The 19579-nt window shown below is 41.5% G+C and overlaps 1 protein-coding gene across 3 annotated transcripts in view; it reads left to right on the plus strand.

Moving 5' to 3' along the window:
• The window catches only part of TMTC1 (transmembrane O-mannosyltransferase targeting cadherins 1), a 303326-nt gene that overhangs the window by 218574 nt on the left and 65173 nt on the right, over positions 1-19579 (plus strand). For all 3 annotated transcript variants that reach the window (XM_021092123.2, XM_021092125.2, XM_021092124.2), the window contains exons 11-12: positions 984-1097; positions 18308-18451. In XM_021092123.2, coding sequence (XP_020947782.1) covers positions 984-1097; positions 18308-18451 — 258 coding nt within the window. The remainder of the gene's footprint in view (positions 1-983; positions 1098-18307; positions 18452-19579) is intronic.

Consider the following 19579-nt stretch of genomic DNA (forward strand, 5'->3'; position numbering starts at 1 on the left):
CCAAAAAGCCACCAAACCCATCTATCTTTGTTATTCCCCTGCCACCACCTCCTGGCAGGGGAGGGAACAGGGACTCTGGAAGCAAACTACTCGGGTCCGCGCCCTATCTCTGCATCAGTTGCCTGAGTTGTGCAGGGTGAGTTTGTAAGGCAGTTACAAAGGACAGGCATCTGTCTGTCTTCCTTCTATCATCCTCAAAGCTTCAGTGTTGGAGTTTCTGTCGTGGCACTGTGGAAATGAATCTGACCAGGAACCATGAGGTTGCATGTTCGATCGCTGGGCTCGCTCAATGAGTTAAGGATTTGGCGTTGCGTGGCTGTGGTGTAGGCCAGCAGCTGCAGCTCCAACTTGATTCCTAGCCTGGGAACTTCCATATGCTGTGTTTGCAGCCCTAAAAAGACCAAAATAAATAATTAAATAAAGACTCAAAGAAATGTCTTTAAAAAAAAGGAAGGCTAGAAGTTCCCTGGTGGCTTAGTGGGTTAAGGATCTGGCATTGTTTCTGAGGCTTGGGTTGCTGTGGCACAAACTTTCTGGCCCTAGAACTTCTGCTTGCTGTAGGTATGGCCAAAAAAAAAGTGGAAGGCTATAAGTGAAGGAAGGAAGGAAAAAACTGAGTTAACCTGACCATGCAAGGCTGTTCCCTGAAGAATCCTGCCACCTCTGTTTCATGTGCAGTTAGCATGTTTGTTTAGTTGTGCGTGACAGCTGTGTTTTTTGTTGTTGCCTCCATTGTTTGTGTTGCCTGTGTGTTGCCTCCGTTTTTTTTTTTTTTTTTTTTTTTTTTTTGCCTCCATTGTTTGTCACAGAAGCATGTTTAGTAACTCAGCTCATCCACAACTTTTGGGAGACTTGGCTTAGATGGATGCAATGGGCATTTCAAATGCAAGTTCATGAAACTGTGAGTAAAACTTGGAAGAAACTGACAACATTCCCAAACAGTACTCTCTGTGACTCATTGCTTATAATGTATTAATTTTTAGGTCTGGTGTTCAAACTCTGCCCCACAATGCCAAGGTTCACTACAACTACGCCAATTTCCTGAAGGACCAGGGTCGGAACAAGGAAGCCATCTACCACTACAGAACGGCTCTCAAGTAAGCAGCAGATGGGTCTTGGCGGTTGGGCTTTTTACGCCTTTGTTTGTTTATTTCACTTGACCCTCCCCAGTATTTGCAGGTTGTGTTTCTCCTGACAGTGAACCTCTCCTTGGAGGTGGTATAGATCTTAAAGCCTTTTGGCTCAGTGTTCAAGTCGGTTACATCTCCTTTGCTTCTAACTCTCGATGTTCTCTTCCCTTGATAGACATTGTGCAATGAAGTGACAGAGCCCAGTACATACATACAGGCCAATAGGAGATGGTTGTCAAAAATATACTTGTAAGTTCCCAGGGTAGGTACTCTGGTGAATTCTTCCCAGTCTAGGCTTCCCACTATCTAAAAGGATTTATATATTGGCATTGGAGTATAGAAATAAAATGCTCTGATAATTGTATTAAATAGAAAGAAAATGAGAAGACACTGGATTACCACATTGGGGATATGTTAATAAGGTTTAGCATACACAAATATATACACAATATATATTTAAAATATTATAAGAGCCCTGACACTCTTTTTGTACTCATCCACTGGAAGGGAATATACCAAATATGGCTTCAGATCTGACTTTTAGGGGGAATTCAAATTTAAGGTGGGAATTACCAGCAGCCGTCTATAATGCTTTTAGGTACTCTTTTAAATTGTAACTGTGACTTTCAGGATGATCCCTGAAAGATCCTGGATAATAAATGTATTAACCTGGCACATATGGAGGCATGATAACTGAACAGCCTCAGAATCTCCCAAGGTGGGCAAATACTCTCTTTTATTGAATAACGTGAGCCTCCCAGAAGTTTTCTGAAGAAATTTCCATGCCTCTGCAGAGTGGCCCACATTTGATTAAATTTTCTGATACTGTTCCACTTTGGGACGTGCTTTGAAATACGTATACCAAACCAATCATACCTTTCACTGAAGTGCCCTACTTGGATGGTTTCAAAACTGAGTTTGAAATTGTCATTCTTAAAGTAACCTATTTTTAAATTATCCTTTTGAACAGTGTTCTATATTGTTCCTTAAGCACAATCTTTTGGATTTAGGACCTGTTTAATATTGAATATGGCAAAATTTTACTTTATTTTATTCTTTTTTTTTTAAATCTTTTTAAGGCCACACCAGTGGCATATGGAGGTTCCCACGCTAGGGGTCAAATTGGAGCTGCTGGCCTATGCTACAGCAACAGCAACACTGGATCCAAGCCTCATCTGTGACCTACACCACCGCTTATGGCAATAAGCGGTGCTTAACCTGCTTAACCTGCAAGCAAGTCCAGGGATCAAACCCTCATCCTCATGGATGCTAGTCAGGTTTGCTAACCACTGAGCCATGACGCGAACTCCTTGGCAAACATTTTAAACATCAAGTTCCCTTTTCCAAAGATTTCAAGAAATTAGAGGAAAAATTGTAACAAAGTTTTTATTGAAGAAATAAGGCTTTTATTAAGAAATAGAAGATAGGGGGTTTCTGTCATGGCTCAGTGAGTCTTGAACCCAGCTAGTATCTATGAGGATGCAGGTTTGATCCCTGGCCTTGCTCAGCGGATTAAGGATCCAGCATTGCCGTGAGCTATGTTGTAGGTTGCAGACAAGGCTGGGATCCCTTGTGGCTATGGCCTAGCCTGGCAGCTGCAGCTCCAATTTGACCCCTAGCCTGGGAACTTCCACATGCCTCAAGTGCAGCCCTCTGAGAAGTAACATAATGTCTTTTCTATCAAAGGAAATTTTTGTTACTCCATCTTTCTCTTTTCCTGCTGAAACGCCCCCCCCCCGTGACCCCCCCTTCCTCTTTACCTCTTCTCCCAGCAACAGTTTGTTTCAAGGTAGCCAATCAGGAAGAATGTGCTCCCTGACCTGACCAATGGGAAGGGGACAGGTACCTCACCTGTCTTAGGGATAAATAGGGAGGGTCTTTCCTTCTTTGCGTACCCTTTTTGAGCACCCGCGCCCTTCAGCCAAAGTAAAGAGCCTTGTCGAGATCTCCTCCCCTGTTTATGTGTCTCATTTTCCGACACTGACGATTCGAGCCGTTTCCCAACAGCCCTTAAAAGGAAAAAGAAAAAGAGAAAGATAGAAAGAAAGAAATAGAAGATATTTTTCATAGATTTAATGAAGAATTATATTTTTTCACTACCAGCCAGTTTAGCCAAATGTTTGTAATGCTTATCTCGAATTGCTGAGATTATGGTTTAATTTTTTTTTCTTTATACTCTCTTATGTGCCCCAGATGTTCCACAATGAACATGTATTATTTTTGAAATGAGGAAATGTCATTTTTAAAAAGGGATTTGTTCCTTCTAGGGGCATTCACCCAAAGTGTGTTTTGGCTTTAATAATTAGTGTTTTATGATTTTAGGTTACATTCTTAAAGGGAAGGAAAGAGCAGTAAGTTTGCCTGAAAAATACTGGTTGGTGGGAAGTTTATCAGTATCTTTTTAAATTTGTTTCATTCTAACAGATTCTTTTCTGTTGAGTTCAAACAGAAAAATAAGGCAGACCCTAAGGCACAGCTTGGGGCAAAGGTATAAATTAAGCAAAATTCTCTGGCAGCTGATTTTACAGAATTACCGTAGCTCGTTGGGACTTCTGCTTCTTTTCGATGAAACAGAAAAAAATAAATGTTTGCTTCAGCAACTGTGCTTCTGGAAGAAACATGTCCCCTGAGAAATGAGGTAAAAACAATTAGAGCCAAAAATATACTGCATAGTAATTAGTGAAATATTTTATCCTCTCAGACCAGGATAAAGACTTCTAATTTGTGTCATTATTTTTGTGTGGATACCTCTGTGGTGAATTTTCAGTGGGTGTGGGTTTTTTTTGTTTGTTTGTTTTTGTTGTTGTTGTTCTTTTTAAAATTTAAGTAAATGTCACTGTGTTAGGAAAGGAAAATACTAGGACTATTCATCATTTTGATGGTTGTTTATGCTAGGTGACTGGAAGACTGCCTTTATTTTTTTACTACTTTCTCTTGTGGAGGTTGCTGACACAGGGGTTTCTCCCCCTCCCAACTGGTCCAGCCTACTTCACCTTCCATGTATCTGATGCTTTTTGTATTTGTGTACAGCAACAAAGAGAATGATTAGGGAAGTGCAGGCTTAAAGGCGGTATTATCTGAAATCAGTTATTTACCCTGTGTGATGACTGTATAGATCCCAAAGGTAATGGTGAAATTGTTAGGGAACCATTGACTGAACCTGCTTACCTTGACCTGGCATGACCATAACTGCTTGCATGAATTGTCTCACAACAGGAGGCCCCCAATAAGGAACAGGGTGCTGCCCTGAAAACCAACTTTTAGGAGAGGCAGAAAAAAGGGAGGAGATTCCAGCCCCTAATAAGTCTTTTAAAACTAACTAGAAGAATTAGGGAGGGACCAGTTGGAGAGAGGAGAGGACCATCCTCCCAGGATCCTTGGTGCTAGAGTCCATCTAGGCTAAGAGATGCAGCGTCACCAGAAAGGACCCTGAGTCAGACCAGATGTGGGCCAAGCAAGATGATTGGCAAGAGACAACCCAGCAACTAACCCCATTCCCATAAAACCTAAGGCTTGGAGCCATGTGGCAGAGCAGTTCTCCCCTTACCCTCATGCTCTCTGCAAGGCTCCCCTTCCCAATAAGGTCTTTTGCTTTGTCAACACGTGTCTCTTCTGAATGTTAGACAAGAGCCCATGCTCGAACCCTAAAAGTAGTCCTCTTTCCTGCAACAAAATTAGCCATTAGGGTTGTATGCATACCAATATCTTTTTGGCTGGCTTACAGTTCTAGAAATAACCCTAGATTAAATTGGTAATTATAGATAATGTGGATATTCTGCTTGTTTTAAATTTTATTGTTTAAACAATGTAGAAATCCCATTATCTTCTCCTCCAATTTGATGTTCCTCATTTGTTATATTTCTGTAGTACAATGGAGATCTCCCTTGGCAAATGCTGCAGCTGAGGTTATAAATTCAGATTAAGACCCCGTTCATGGAAGAAAATTGTCAAAACCCTTTCTTTAAATCCTCCACAAACTCAAGTGTGGGCTTTCCTTTGTTGCAAGAGCTAGCTCTCACGTTTATTTATTAAATAGCAATGGGAGAGTTCTTTTGTACAGGAGCTTTAAAAGCACATTTTTTTTCCTTTCAGTTATGCCAAGAGAAAAGAACCTGGTCAGGGACTTCAACTTATATGCTGGAAAATCAGAACACCACTGATGGAGCTGCCATATGCCTTCAAAGCTTTCTGACCATTGAGTTACTCTGAAAAAGGTTTCTACCAGTTCATCTCATATGATGGGAGTAGAAAGTCTAAAGACCACCCAGCCATTCAGCCCTTCCTGTTCAAAAACTCCCATGAAATGATTTAGCCAATAAACCCAAAAAGGCAGATAGCAGCCCTGCCCCAATGAAGTGCAGGAGACACAGGATATGTACTTGGCCAGTGGCTTGTTGATTAGCTAAAAAAATCAGTGAAAAGTGAAGAATCATAAATAATGCACACTCTTGCCTGTTTCATTGTACCCTGAAATTTCACATGTACATCTGTTCACCATTTCTCCTAATATCAATCCATGTCTTTTTCTTTGAGTAAGAGTCTACTGATTAGAATCTGCAAAAAACACATTCATAATTCATTTCCACAGGGATCAGTTTTGATATTTTAAACTGGAATGAAAATTTAAAGAGATTTTTTCTGATTTTTCTCTTCCAGTCTTGTACAATTAATCTTACATTAAATTCAACAGCAATTTTTTTTTTAGCAACTTCTCTTTTTTGAATATTTCCAGAGTATTTTCTTAGTTTTCATAGAAATCACAATTCTCTTTTTTACATTTATATTTTATCATAATATTTCTCTGTATTGTGACATTGCAATACACAACTGGAATAAATTTGTTAATAAATACAGCTGAATCTTAGCAGGTATGCAGTTAAACTTATGGGAGCAGAAGGGCCAGGCTTATAGAAAAGGTTTATTAAGTTGTACGTATCCACCAATATGTTTCCAGAATAGAGAACATCTGGAAATCTGATGACACAATTAAGAGACTGTTTTAAAAAGTATAGGTCATAGAGTTTCATGGCAACTGGTTTCCATCTTATATTTAGATTCCCTGCATGACTCAATTATTGGTCATTTGCTGGTCATCAAGGACCCTGAACCTGAGAATGAGAGGAGAGGTCACCTTTGTTTAGGTGGATTAAAAAGGTCTTTCCAGTGTCAGCAGGAAATGACTCCATGTTCCACTGAACATTTGTACTCTTAGATGCCCCTTCATTCCAGTAAGCCCCCGGCACACCCACACTTGCTGATGCATTCCAGGAGGTTGGATATCGGCCACGTGTGGGGTTTCATCCTTATAAAAGGGCTGAGATCCTCAGTCAACCACCTAGCTCTGTTCTTTTCACAGATATGGTTTCGGCATGAAATAGAAAATCACCTAAGATTTCCCACCTCCCATAAGTCCTATCAAGCAGGAGATGCATCACCCTGCCCTAAGGATGTTCAAGTATTTTTGCACAGCCTTGCGACCCTTAAAGGGGGCTTGTCCACTCTTTTGTCGATGTTTTAAATAATAAATCTGAAGGGGATGAAAACTATTCATGGGAGGTTGAAGTCCCTGACCAGGCTCTTTTCTCTTGGCATAACTAAAAGGAAAGTAATGTGCTTTTAAAGCTCCTGTACAAAAGAACTCTCCCATTGCTATTTAATTGTCTAACTCATGGGAAAGGAGAAGCTAAAATCTCTCTGATTGGAATTTTTTTTTAATGTATAAAAGAGAGATTTGTCATGATAACAATGCCCACTGCTATCATTTTTTGTATTCCCTCCTGTGTAGATAACTGAAGTCTGCAGAGAGATCCATTAGACTAGAATAAGTATATGTGGAAAAAAGGAAATAATAAAACAATGATTATTGAAGAAAGCCATATCATTAGAGTGTAGAGAAATCTAACTATGTCTCATTAACCCACTTTTCATTGATGTCCTGAGTATATCAGCAACATAATTATAATCCCTTAGTAGAGTTTGAACATTTTTTTAAAATCAGGGTTTAATGATTATTTAAAAAGTCCTTCTTTACCCAGGCTATTTGAAATGAACATTTAAAATAACTCTCATGACTACAGGTGGCCTTAGATGCCAGCTGCCGTGTATTTCTGGAAAGAATGAAAATTCCAATACCATTTGTTAACCAAGTTTAACAAGTGGAGATGGATTCTTCCACTGGTATGGTATTTTCATTTCTAGATGTCTAAATATGTTCTCCAGTAGCACAATTGGAATTATTTTTGTTCTTTTTTGTTGAGGACATTATATTCTCACAAGGTATATTTTCTGTTAATTAAGTCTAGCAGGTTTTTTTGTTAAATCCAAGAAATTAAACATTATTTCACTTAGAAAACTAGAATTATAGTTACGTTGTGGCCATTTTTACAGACTGTATTTCAAAATGAAAGTTTTATGTATATTCAAAAATATAAACATGATATTCTTTTTTTCTGCTTTAAACTACCCTTTCACTTCCAAATCTTGCAGTGGTTCCCCAGGAAACAGAATCCCAGGCAGAGATCAGCAAGCAGGAAGTTCTTTAAGGAGTGCTTTCTGGGACACCAGGCAAGGAAGCCGGGGAAGCAGCATGGGCAGAAGGAGAAGTTGAGATGTAGGGCATCCCATGGTCCAGGAGGTGCCCTTTGGGAGTTCTGGAGCTGGGCTGGCCCCTCAGTTGTCATGAAAGAGATGGAAGCTTTACACTCCCTTATCAACCAGTGACTGGCCCCAGACAGAGAGAGTAGCCTTGGGTAAGGCAACGCCCAGAGGAGAATTCAGCTGGGAGTGGTCCAGTGCCTTGAACTTGAGGGGTTCCTGGGTCGTGTAAGACAGCACCCACTCCATCTGCTTAATTTATGATTTCTTATATAGGTAAATATGACAGTTTTGGAGTTCTCATGTGGCTCAGCGGGTTAAGGACCTGATGTTGTCTCCGTGAGGATGTGGGTTTGATCCCTGGCCTCACTCAGTGGGTTAAGCATCTGGCATTGCTACAAGCTGCCACAAAGGTTGCAGATGCGCTGGTGTTGCCATGGCTGCAGCATAGGCCCCAATTGCAGTTTCAATTTAATCCTTGGCCCCAGAATTTCCATATGCTATGGGTGTGGCTATAAAAGGAGGGAAAAAATTTGACGGGTTTAACAAGACTATTTTTAGATTTTCTGTAATGGGAGTGGGGGGTGCTCCCTACCCCAAAGGGCTGGAATGTTAGAAGGTACTTCACATAAGGATTTATAGCAGTTGTAAATACCTGGCCATGATAAACTTGGTGAATATTATTAATATGCCCCACATCTGACTTTGTCTCTCCTCCTCCACTGCTTTCATCTCACCTAGATTACTGTAGTGCTCTGTGGTCTTCTCATTTTGACCCCCCCCTTCAGTCAGTTCTCAGCATAGCAGCGAGAGGGAAGGTGCATTCCTAGCAGTCCTGTGCTCAAAATGTTCTGCTTGCTTGTGTCACTTGTGGTGAGAATCACGGCTCCTGTAGTGGTCTCCTTGCCCTGCACCTTCTGGTTCTCTTGTCTCCCAGACTCACCTCCTACTCCTCCCCTTGCTCACTCAACTCCATCCGCAAGGGGCTCCAGGAACACACCAGTAGTCACATTCCTGTTACAGGGATGCTATGTTGGACGTTCCTTCTTCCCAGAAAACTCCCTCCTTCTCTAGATGGCTGCCTCCCTCGCTCCAGGACTCCTCACATAATGCCATATCTTGTCCACGAGGCCTTCCTGGTCCCCCTTCCAACCACAGCATATCCTCCCCATTGCTCATTTCTCCCCACTGCATTTATCACCCTCTAATATGCTTACACATGTTTAACACCCCTGGCTGCTGCCTGTTATATGCCAGGGGTGACCTCAGTTCCTGAGGTGGAGCTTCAGGAATCCACTCCATGCCCTGCCCATCCCTCATGATCTCTTTGGTTGGCATTTATTGACTGGGAACATGGACACACTTTTCCTGCCCACCACTGCCTTTTTTTCTAAGTTGATCCAACAAGCAGAGTGTTATTCAGGCCATGAAGTATTAATACAATAAGGATTCCACCAGCATCTCGATCTGTCACATAGAACTCTGAATCTCCTTATAACCTTGGATGTAGCTCTTAAAATTGCACATGTCTGGAGTTCCATTTGGTGTTGAGCATATCAGAAAGGCTGGGAGAAAATTGTTCTGGCGTCTGTGGGGATCATTTGCTTCAGATGATGAAAGATGGACAGGCTTTGTTGGAGTGAGTGCCTCACAAGGAACATTCCTACATTCTTAAAATGGAGAGGGCCACATGTCCTTCACATCTGAGAACCCATGATGTGGGAGAAACAGATGGATACAAGATGAGCATTCACTGGGTTAGTGATGAGGAAATAATGGATGTTATTTTGACTGATGGAAGCAAGTTGAAGGCCTTCCATAGCAGTGAGGAGAGTGATTTTTTTGGAGGGTGAAAAATCCCTATGAACCGTATGTTCATAGCAGCACTGTTCACAGTAGCCAAGACATGGAAACAATCTAAAGGTCCATCAGCAGAATAGATTAAGATGTGGTACATATATATAATGGAATCCTACTGAGCCATAAAAAGAATGAAATAATGTCATTGCAGCAACATGGATGCAACTAGAGTTTCTCATCCTAAGTGAAGTAAGTCAGAAAGAGAAAGGCAAATACCATATGATATCACTTTTATCTGGAACCTAAAATACGGCACCCATGTACCCATCTACAGAACCAAAACAGACTCACAGACATAGAGAACAGACTTGTGGTTGGCAAGGGGGATGGGGAGGGAATGGGATGGACCTGGAGTTTAGGATTAGTAGATGCAAATGATTACATGTAGGATGGATGAGCAATGAGGCCTTACTATATAGCACAAAGAACTATATCTAGTCTCTTGTGATAGAATGAGATGGAATATAAAATGAGAAAAACAATGTATAGATATATGACTGGATTACTTTGCTGTACATCAGAAATTGAAAGAACATTATAAATCAATATACTTTTTAAAAATGTTTTGAAAGAAGAAAAAGAAATGATGCTTTGCAAGAATGAGAGTCTGTGAACGAATAAATTCAGAAAATATTGCACAGTGCATCTCTTCTTAGAGATTTATTATATTCATTGGAACATTAAAGTTCTGAGAAATTAAAAAAAAAAAATCCATATGAAAGGAGAGTTGAAAGTCTCAGCCTGGCATGGGCTTGTTAGCGCTGTGGAGGGAACCAGGTACAAAAAACCACCCAGAGGTTCTGCAGCCAACCCTGGAATATCAAATGTGTGGAGTGAAACAGGTGTGATGGTGAGCATCTCATACCCACCCTCCCATTGATTCACACAGAGTTTATGTGGTGTGGACTTTTATAGAGGGAGCAAGTAGAGCACACACCTAAGTTCAAAATCACACAGCAAAGTCATCCATGGCTTCTGACTTCAAAGGAAGTTATTTTTCCACTCCTGCAAAGTAACTCCCCATCCCTCTGCCACACACACGAAGTTCACCATGATCACCTCAAGCCCCTGAGAAAGGTTAAATTGTGTTCACCATTTTCTGATAAAAAGAGCAGAAGTATTTAATTCAATACATGTCCCAACCTCTAGAGGAAAATTCTTAGGACTTAGGAAAATTCTGCCACTTAAAATGAGTCATTTCCTGAGGGCATGGTTTTACTCTAAATTGTCTTGAAGGTCAATTGGGTGGAGTCCTTCTGGATCACTGTGGAGGTCATCCATTCTGAGAGGTCATATAATTTAGCTGGCCTTTCACTGAAGAGTGTGTCACATTTCCCTAAATTGCATTTGAGGTTTTTTTTCCCCAAGACAGTTTAATGGATGGGAAGGAGCACAGTACCAAAAGAAAGTGGTGAGACTTAATGGCTGAGTGTTAACAGCTATTTCAAACAATTAATGAAGCAGACCAGTAAATAGTCAAGTCACTATGGTACAATTTAATGACATGATGACTCAAATTTTATAACCCAAAAGAACCAGGCATTTGAGAAATGCCAGGGATTGGTATGGTGGAAAATATGCTGCAGACTCCTGAAATGAAATTTGCTTTGGGTGTTTTTTTTTTAGTTAGTTCAGTGAAATTTAGGTTTTGAATTTTTTCCCAGTCATGTTTTTCTTTTGGACCTTTTTTTTTCCCCTTTAACAGGAAATAGAAAATAAACATCTGACCGTAGCCTACTTAACCTCACATAAATTAATGTGTGGAATGAAAATCAGACAAATAAATCAGGGTGTATATTTTCCGAAAGGAAATTGCAAACTGGATCACATGGTATGACCTTACTTGAACAATTAAATGCCTTATAAGGTATTCAAACAATGGAAAATGAATGGCGTCCTTAACTTTTGAACAGATTGTACAAAAAGTAATGGATAAAACTAAACTTTAGTCACATGCATCTCATGTCTATGGATCTTTAGTTGAGATTGAAGCTTAAAAGAATAGTAGATCAGAGAGCATATACTAATGCCTTATGCATTTACTGAATGTTATTGGTTCCAAATAGCTTCCTACACTACTATGCTTTTCAGAGATACCATGCGTATTTTGTATGGAAGGAGACAAATTTTCCCCATCAGTAAGAATCTCAGTAGCCATATTTCCTGAATATTGACTTTATTTCATTTCTGTCACTGAGAAGTAGTTGCTCTAAGATCCTAGCTGAATGGATTGGCCCAAGGACAGAAGGGGAAATTATTCTAAATGGAAGCTCTAATTTGCTGATGGTTGGATGACTCATGGATGGTTTGGGAAAATAGATTTATAGGAACCACCTGACTTTTAACACTTAAGAACACAATTGCTTCTGAGATATTTCTTTTCCAAAAAATCCAATTTATTGTTTCTTTAATTTCTCCCGTCTTCCCTTTCCTACGCTGTAAAGTAGTCCAATAATTCTACTTGAAGAATTAGAAGGTTAAATGAGCAGTGTTAAACTAGAAGGTTAAGTGAGACTCTAAAATGTAAAGTATCATTAATATATCCTAGGTTTTTTGGACCCGTTTTCTTTTTCTCCTGTTACGGCAGCTACCCAGCAGTCCCGTGCCCGCAGTGTATCAGCTCTAGCAAAAGCCCTGTGGCTGCAGTGTATCAGCTCTAGCAAAAGCCCTGTGGCTGCAGTGTATCAGCTCCAAGGGCAGTCCTGTGGCTGCAGTGTATCAGCTCCAGCAGCTCTTTTACTCGGCAAGAAACCAAGCGAGCCCTCGAGAGTTGGAGAATTCAGGTTTATTACGCCGGCGGGCTCAGAGGAGATCACTGTCCAGAGTCTGAGCCCCGAAGAAGGGTTTCACAAGGCTTTTATGGGCTACCTCTTCCGGGTCCGTGCTTGACTGGTCAGACCGGAGTGAGAACAGGCAGGGTTGTAATTGCGGAAGCAACTTTATAGAGGCAGATGTGTCGGGGAGGGGTGGTTGGGGCAGTTGGCTGGACTTTGCTTAGTCATCACGGCTGGGGCCTCTTCTTTCTACCTTTTTCTCAGGACATTTTCTCCTACACTCCCACCTTCCGCTTTTCACATAGGTAGTTCTTCCCTCACAGTGATGACGTCCTGTTACCACGTTGTTGATGTTCATTCTTCAGAGATAAGATGACTTGGGAATGGAGGAGAATTATCATGTCCTTCACCTACTTTGTTAATTCTGCTTAAGGAAAGGCCACCAGATATAAAGTAAAACCCTTCAGTGGGTGTGTGTTCATGGAGAATGTAAATCGTCCAATAATAGCAATTCCTATTTTGGCTCAGCAGGTTAAGAACCTGACATGGTGTCTGTGAAGGTGTGAGTTCGATCCCTGGCCTTTCTCAGTGGATTAAGGATTTAGTGTTTTCTTAAGCTGCAGCGTAGGTTGCAGATGCAGCTCAGATCCAGCATTGCTGTGGCTGTGGATAGGCTGGCAGCTGCAGCTCCAATTCGACCCCTAGCCAGGGGAACTTCCATATGCCTCAGATAGGGTTGGAAAAAAAATCCAATACTTCAAAAAAAATTCTCTTCAGCTTGTAGAATTGTATAGATGTCTATACAGTATATACCTAGATTTCTTTTTTAAGGAGAAAGAATAAACATCCTTATACCCCAGGACTATTTGAAAATATAACACTTGGAGTTCCCGTCGTGGCTCATCGGAAATGAATCTGACTAGCATCCATGAGGATGCAGGTTTGATCCCTGGCCTTTCTCAGTGGGTTAAGGATCTGGCGTTGCCTTGAGCTGTGGTGTAGGTCACAGACGTGGTTTGGATCCCTCGCTGCTGTGGCTGTGGCATAGGTGGGCGGCTATAGCTCCAATTTGACCCCTAGCCTGGGAAACTCCATATGCCTTGGGTGTGGCCCTAAAAAGCAAAAAAAAAAAAAAAAAAAGAAAAGAAAGAAAAATATAACACATTTCCTCCATAATCAATTAAAAATTTAACTTATTAAAATAAAAATGATAATAAGGAAATGGCAAGAGAGCTCTGTAGACAATAGAAATGCAGAGTTTGAGAAAGGAAATCCGGTAGCTGTTCACACTGATCTAAGAAAGAAAGAAAGAAAGAAGCCTGGAAATACCTACTCAGCTCCAGTTCAGAGAAGCTTTTATGGAGATTGTTTAGATAGGGAAGGGAATAATCGCTAGCAGAACTTCTGTAAAACATACCTGTCGAAGTCAAAGTCAAGACACGCTTAATTTATTCTGACAACTGATGTGTCAGCATAGACGTCTCTTGAATTATTCATCTTTCCAAGAGAAAATTCCCCTCCCAGAGACCTCAGGATTGAATTGGACCCAAGCTAATTTAAACACAAGTGTATTTTAAAAGTAAACACATAAAATACGTTTCGTCCTTGTGTAGGTATGCAGTAAACCAGAGAAGAGTATATGTTTTAGAAAATGTCTATATCTACATAAAAATCAAAATTAAAAGTGGTATTTTTTACTTGACCCTTTTGAATAATCCTGTATATGAAATTCATCTTGGTTTCATAAATAGTGCAACAATCACTCATGTTTAGGTGAACCCAGTCAGATACCCAGAGAGAGAGAATATTGCTAACAGACGCTTACTGTTACCAGGAATAAACAATATCCTGCGTTTTCCAGGATGTGAGTGGTAATAGATTCAGTAAATCTCTGTAAATACCAGCAGCTGCTTTCCTGTAAATGCCAGCAATCCTCTTCCTGGGTTGGTTGGGACTCTGTTACCTCAGAGCCTATTGGCAGTGGGTAGCTGGCCATGAAGCCCTGTCCTAAGCCTCTTGGAGCACAAGGCATGCTAAAGTTCTTTTCCCTCGTAGCGCTTACATTTGTTTCTCTTTACATCCCTTCTCACTCTTGTTTCTATTTTCGAGGATCCAATATGGACTTGTATTCTGTGTCTGATTTGAAAAAAAAAAAAAAAAAAAGAGAGACCTTTTTTTTGTCCATCACCTTTGAAAGTACCTGCAGTGGGATCATGAGTCAGAAAAGGTGGGCTGAGAAGCAGGCGACTGTGGGACAGGGAGCCCATCGTAGCAGCTCTTATTGAATTTAGACTATCCTTTCCCCTTTTTAGTGCTTTCACCTCAGACGATTATTTTGAGGGCTCCAAAGCCTACAGAAATAAGGAAAAGACCTAGGGTTTTTTTGGTGTTTTGTTTTATGGCCACACCTGCTGCATATGGAAGTTCCCTGGGCCAGGGGTGAATCCGAGCCACAGCTGCAGCAACGCCGTATCCTTAACCCATTGAGCGAGGCCAGGGATCGAACCCAGGTCCTCATGGATACTAGTCAGGTTTATCACTGCTGAGCCATGCCAGGAACTCCTGCAATCAGGTTCTTAACCCACTTTGCCATATTGGGAACTCCACGTTTTAAGAAATCACCTCTTCTGAGAAGGCAGAAGTCCCTGGGTGCTTTCTGTTTGTCATCAGAGTAACAATGATAACTGTTCTCACCATGTTCACTGGAGACCCCCCCCCCACACACACACACACCTTAAGTCTTTTGGAAGTCAGAGAAATTTGCCCAACATCCAAAAATGTTTTTCATTGGAAGGATTTAAGTGCTAGCTATGATGCGCTTTCCCTAACCATTCCCGAGGTAATTCTCAGACACAGCTTCCCAGGAGACCACCCTGAGAATGAGGGGGCAGGTGAGAGAGCCCTTTTCTCCTCACTCTGAGGTCCTCTTGTCTCTTGGTACATCTCAAAGAGTACCAGGGGTTTGCTATCCTCCAGGAACTGTGACACTGGGTGTTATCGGACTGGTACCAGGGACCCTCAGGTTGTCTTTGTTAATTAAAGGTGACCAGAAAGAAGCAAAGATCAGCGTATGTTTTCTTCTTCCCAGCTTCCTCTCATAATGTATGTCTCCCAGCAGCTTCCAAAGCCTCTGTGAATAATGAGGGCTTCCAAACCTTGGGAGGATGTAGCATTCATCTGAATTGATTCTATCCCTTGTCAGTCAACAGGAGCACTATGCAGTGTCTTCCTGGAAAGACTGAGGGATGTTCGGAGCTGAGCTATAAGGGAATAGGGGGAGGATTACATGGTCAAATAAATTTAGAGAACTCTGGATTAGGCAAAGATTTAAAAAAAGAAAAAAAAAGTGCTATGCAGCTTGTCTTCCTTGGCCTCTTAATAGCAACCCCTTCTGTCCCCCAATTTAATTGATCTTAGAAGGTACAGAACAGGCCGGAAGGGGACAAGCATGGCATTTGATTATCAAGAGACTTGACAGATACAGATCCTGTTTTTATTACCTGGGCATTATCTGGGCTTTCCAAAGTTGAATGCCAGCTTCGCAGGCTTATTCTAAGTCCTCTGGCTGATGGAAACAGAGCAAACCTCTTAGATGGCTAAATATGTCCCCTCTGAGGGTAGCAGAAAGAACTCAGCTATGCAGTGGTGCTGATTTGCCTTCCTCACAGTTAAGAAAGTAAATTGATTTCCTCCTTCCTTAATCAGCATAAATTTGGTTTGCTGATGTGTACACAGTCCTCCTTTGCATTTGCTTTCGAACCTTCCGGATTGCTGTTTTCACTTCACTGTGCATTTTTAAAGCTTTAAATGTTTGTCATGATTTTCATTCTGAGACTCTATCAGGGCAGGCGGTGCCAAGTTACAGTGGGGGGGAGTGAGATTAAAAGGAAAAAAGAGAGTCAAGATGGAAAGCCATTTGGGGGAGAAAGTTTATTTTTATGGGGAGATGTTTGTGTTACTTTCTCAGTCATGTCAGTTTTACTGATCCCAATATGTTTTACTAATCCCAATCTATTCACGAAGCTCCCTTATCCAAGGAACTCCTTGCATCTTCTGTAAAGGGTCAGCTGATCAGTCCCACTGGGCTAGAAACTCAGCACCTGAGTCAATGAGGATTTTCTTCACTGGAGGTTGAGAGTAGTTGGAGGCTCCAAAGGATGAAAATTTATTTAACCCTGGTAGATTTGCATACTGTTTATTTTTGCACTCTTTAGGGGCTGTTTAGTTATACCACCATGTGTCAGATATCTGCTTCCCTGCCAGGTTTTTATGTTTGCAGCTGCACAAACAGTTGACTGCTAAGATTTGACATAGACATACCATTAAAATAAAGGAAGAATTCAGGATATCATTTTGGTCGCATTTGCCAGAACTCGGCCTCTGTCCACTGGTGCCAGTTAGAAATGCATGGTTTTGGGTGAGGGAGAAAAAAAAATAACTCTTATTGCTTTGCCAGACAAAGGAAGCCACAGCAGGTCAATGCCTTAAACATTGTGCCCTCCTTTGGGATGACTTGTGGGGAGTTTTATAGTAAAAAGGGGAAAAACAGGCTTTCAGAAAGGAATCAGGATTGATTCCATGCATTTTCTTCTTTCTTTCTTTTCTTTTCTTTTTTTTTTCTTTTTTTTTTTTTTTTTTTGGTCTTTTTGCCATTTCTGGGGCCGCTCCCGTGGCATATGGAGGTTCCCAGGCTAGGGGTCCAATCAGAGCTGTAGCTGCGGCCTACATCAGAGCCACAGCAACACGGGATCCGAGCCGTGTCTGCAACCTACACCACAGCTCACAGCAACGCCAGATCCTTAACCCACTGAGCAAGGCCAGGGATTGAACCCAAAACCTCATGGTTCCTAGTCGGATTCGTTAACCACCGAGCCGCGACAGGAACTCCATTTTCTTCTTTCTTTGAGGGAGTCTTGGTCATCAAAGCTGGCGTCAGATTTCTGCATGATCATGATGATGGTCTTCTGAATTCTCACCTAGAACAACAGTCCTTGCAAAAATGGCATATTGATCAGAGCTTAGAACAAACTAGGAAAGTTGCTGAGAAACATCATGTGCCAGTAATTGAAACCACAGGCAATGGTGGTCAGGGTGCCAAGTCTTTAGCTTTCAGGTGGTTGGTTAGAATGCAGTCAAATGAGTGAGAAGCACAAGGAAGGGCTCAGGCTGTTCAGTTTTAAAGTATTCATTCCTGAGAGCATAAGGAATACATAAGATGCCTACATCATTATGTGTATCCCTTGAGAGGGAACCAGGGTCCTGGCCCAGGGCTGTACTCTTGTTTCTTGACTGTTCCTCCCTTGACTTTGCATCCCCTTCTTTTCCCTGATGAGCAGCTATCTGCACCTGCCCACTGGAATGCAGGGAAGATCATGGAGAATGAATGAGGCCCATTTCCTAAAAACAAGAAATGGGGGACACAGAAAGGCTTTTGTGGCCATGTTGGGGAAAAGTGATTCTGGCTCATACCGTCAGTGTCGGAAAGTAAGACACATGAATGTGGGGAGATCTCGACAAGGCCCTTAACATCTGCAGAAGGACAAGAGTACTCAAAAAGCACGTGCAAAAGAGGGAAGACCCCCCCCCGCCCCCCGTTTATCCCTAACACAGGTGGTATATCTGGCCCCTTCCCATTGGTCAGGTCAGGGTGCACATTCTTCTCCATTGGCTAATTTGAAACAAATTGTTACTGGGCGAAGAGGGAAGCGAGGGGGTGGGGTGGGGGGTTAGACAAGGGTGTCTCAGACGAAGCAGGAACAAAATGGAGTAACCAAGACTTCCTTTGATAGAAAAGACATAGGTTAATTCTCACACCCAGGAGCCCCACGGGGCCCCCTGCTCAGGTGCAGTTGTGGCATACCTGGGGGAGGGGAGAGGTGAAGAACACGCACAGGGTGATCAACTTAGAAGTTTTTGACTAATCATGGCTTAATATATCTAATTTTTCAGGTTGTATCCACGCCATGCAAGTGCCCTGAACAACCTTGGAACACTGACCAGAGACACGGCAGAGGCAAAGCTGTACTATCAGAGGGCCCTCCAGCTAAATCCACAGCATAACCGGGCTCTTTTCAACCTTGGGAATCTCCTCAAGTGAGTAGAACATGTACCTTTGATCAGAAGACTTTCTAATTTTAAGAAACCCTTTCCTTTTTAGCATTCGTTTGCTGTTGTCTCCACTTCCTAAGGCAGAATAGTTAGGGTCTGCAAGGTTTGGAGGGATGAATTTTATCCCTTATCAGTCAAAAAGTGATGGTAAGCCTTGCTATTCAGGAGACCTCCCAGGCATAACTGTCAATGGTTGTTGCCCTGGAAAAAGCTGAAAGTACAGTTAGTGACCCTAAAGACAACGGGTTACTTTTGCAGCTGGTATTTTTATTAATGTAAAGTCTAGGCATGGTGATGATGTTGCTGACAATGGTAGTAGGGGCAATAATCAGAGTGGAAATGGTGGTGGCTGTGGAATTTAACTTCCGGCCTTAAAAAACAGGTTGAAAAGAGCGGAAATGGGAATAAAAAGGTGAAAATGATTAGAATCAGAAAGCAGTAAAGTTGACCTCTACATTCATTAGGTTGCTGACAATCCACATACTTACTGAATTGGTTTCCATGTCCCTGAACTTCTGCAGAGCACACTTGGTACCTTTAGGGCTAGAGGCTTGTTTTGTTCTTTTTTTTTTTTTTTTTTTTTAATGCAACTGATTTCATTTTACTTTTTTGAAGTTTTATTGAAGTAGAGTTGATATACAAAGTTGGGATCATTTCTGCTATACAACAAAGTGATTCAGTCACACATATATACATATTCATTCTCTTTCAGATTTTTTCCCATGTACATTATCACAGAATATTGAGTTCTCTGTGCGATACAGCAGGTCTGAATTGGCCAATCATTCCATATACCTCAGTACATCCCTCCAATGCCCCCACCTGTCCTCTTTGGTAACTATAAATTGCTCCAAGTCTGAGTTTGCTTTGTTCTTTTATCCTCTCCCTAATAGGCTTGCTTCTTTTGCCTCAGAGTAATTGCAGAACAATCTAACATTGTATAAGGTGCTAGCTAGGTGCTAGTGCCATCCACGGACTGAGGTTTTAAGAATGGCTTTATCCATATATTAGAATACAAAATCAAGGAAATGCTACACAAAAATAAGTAAATGCAAGGAAAGTACAGTTTACACAAAAGAAATAAAAGTGTAAATCAGCAAAAACTAAATGAAC

Source organism: Sus scrofa, chromosome 5 (genome assembly GCF_054392235.1).
Source record: "Sus scrofa isolate SSC_HxYL_T2T_F1_AM1 chromosome 5, Sscrofa_HxYL_maternal_Yorkshire_Landrace_v2.0, whole genome shotgun sequence".
Lineage (NCBI taxonomy): Eukaryota > Metazoa > Chordata > Mammalia > Artiodactyla > Suidae > Sus > Sus scrofa.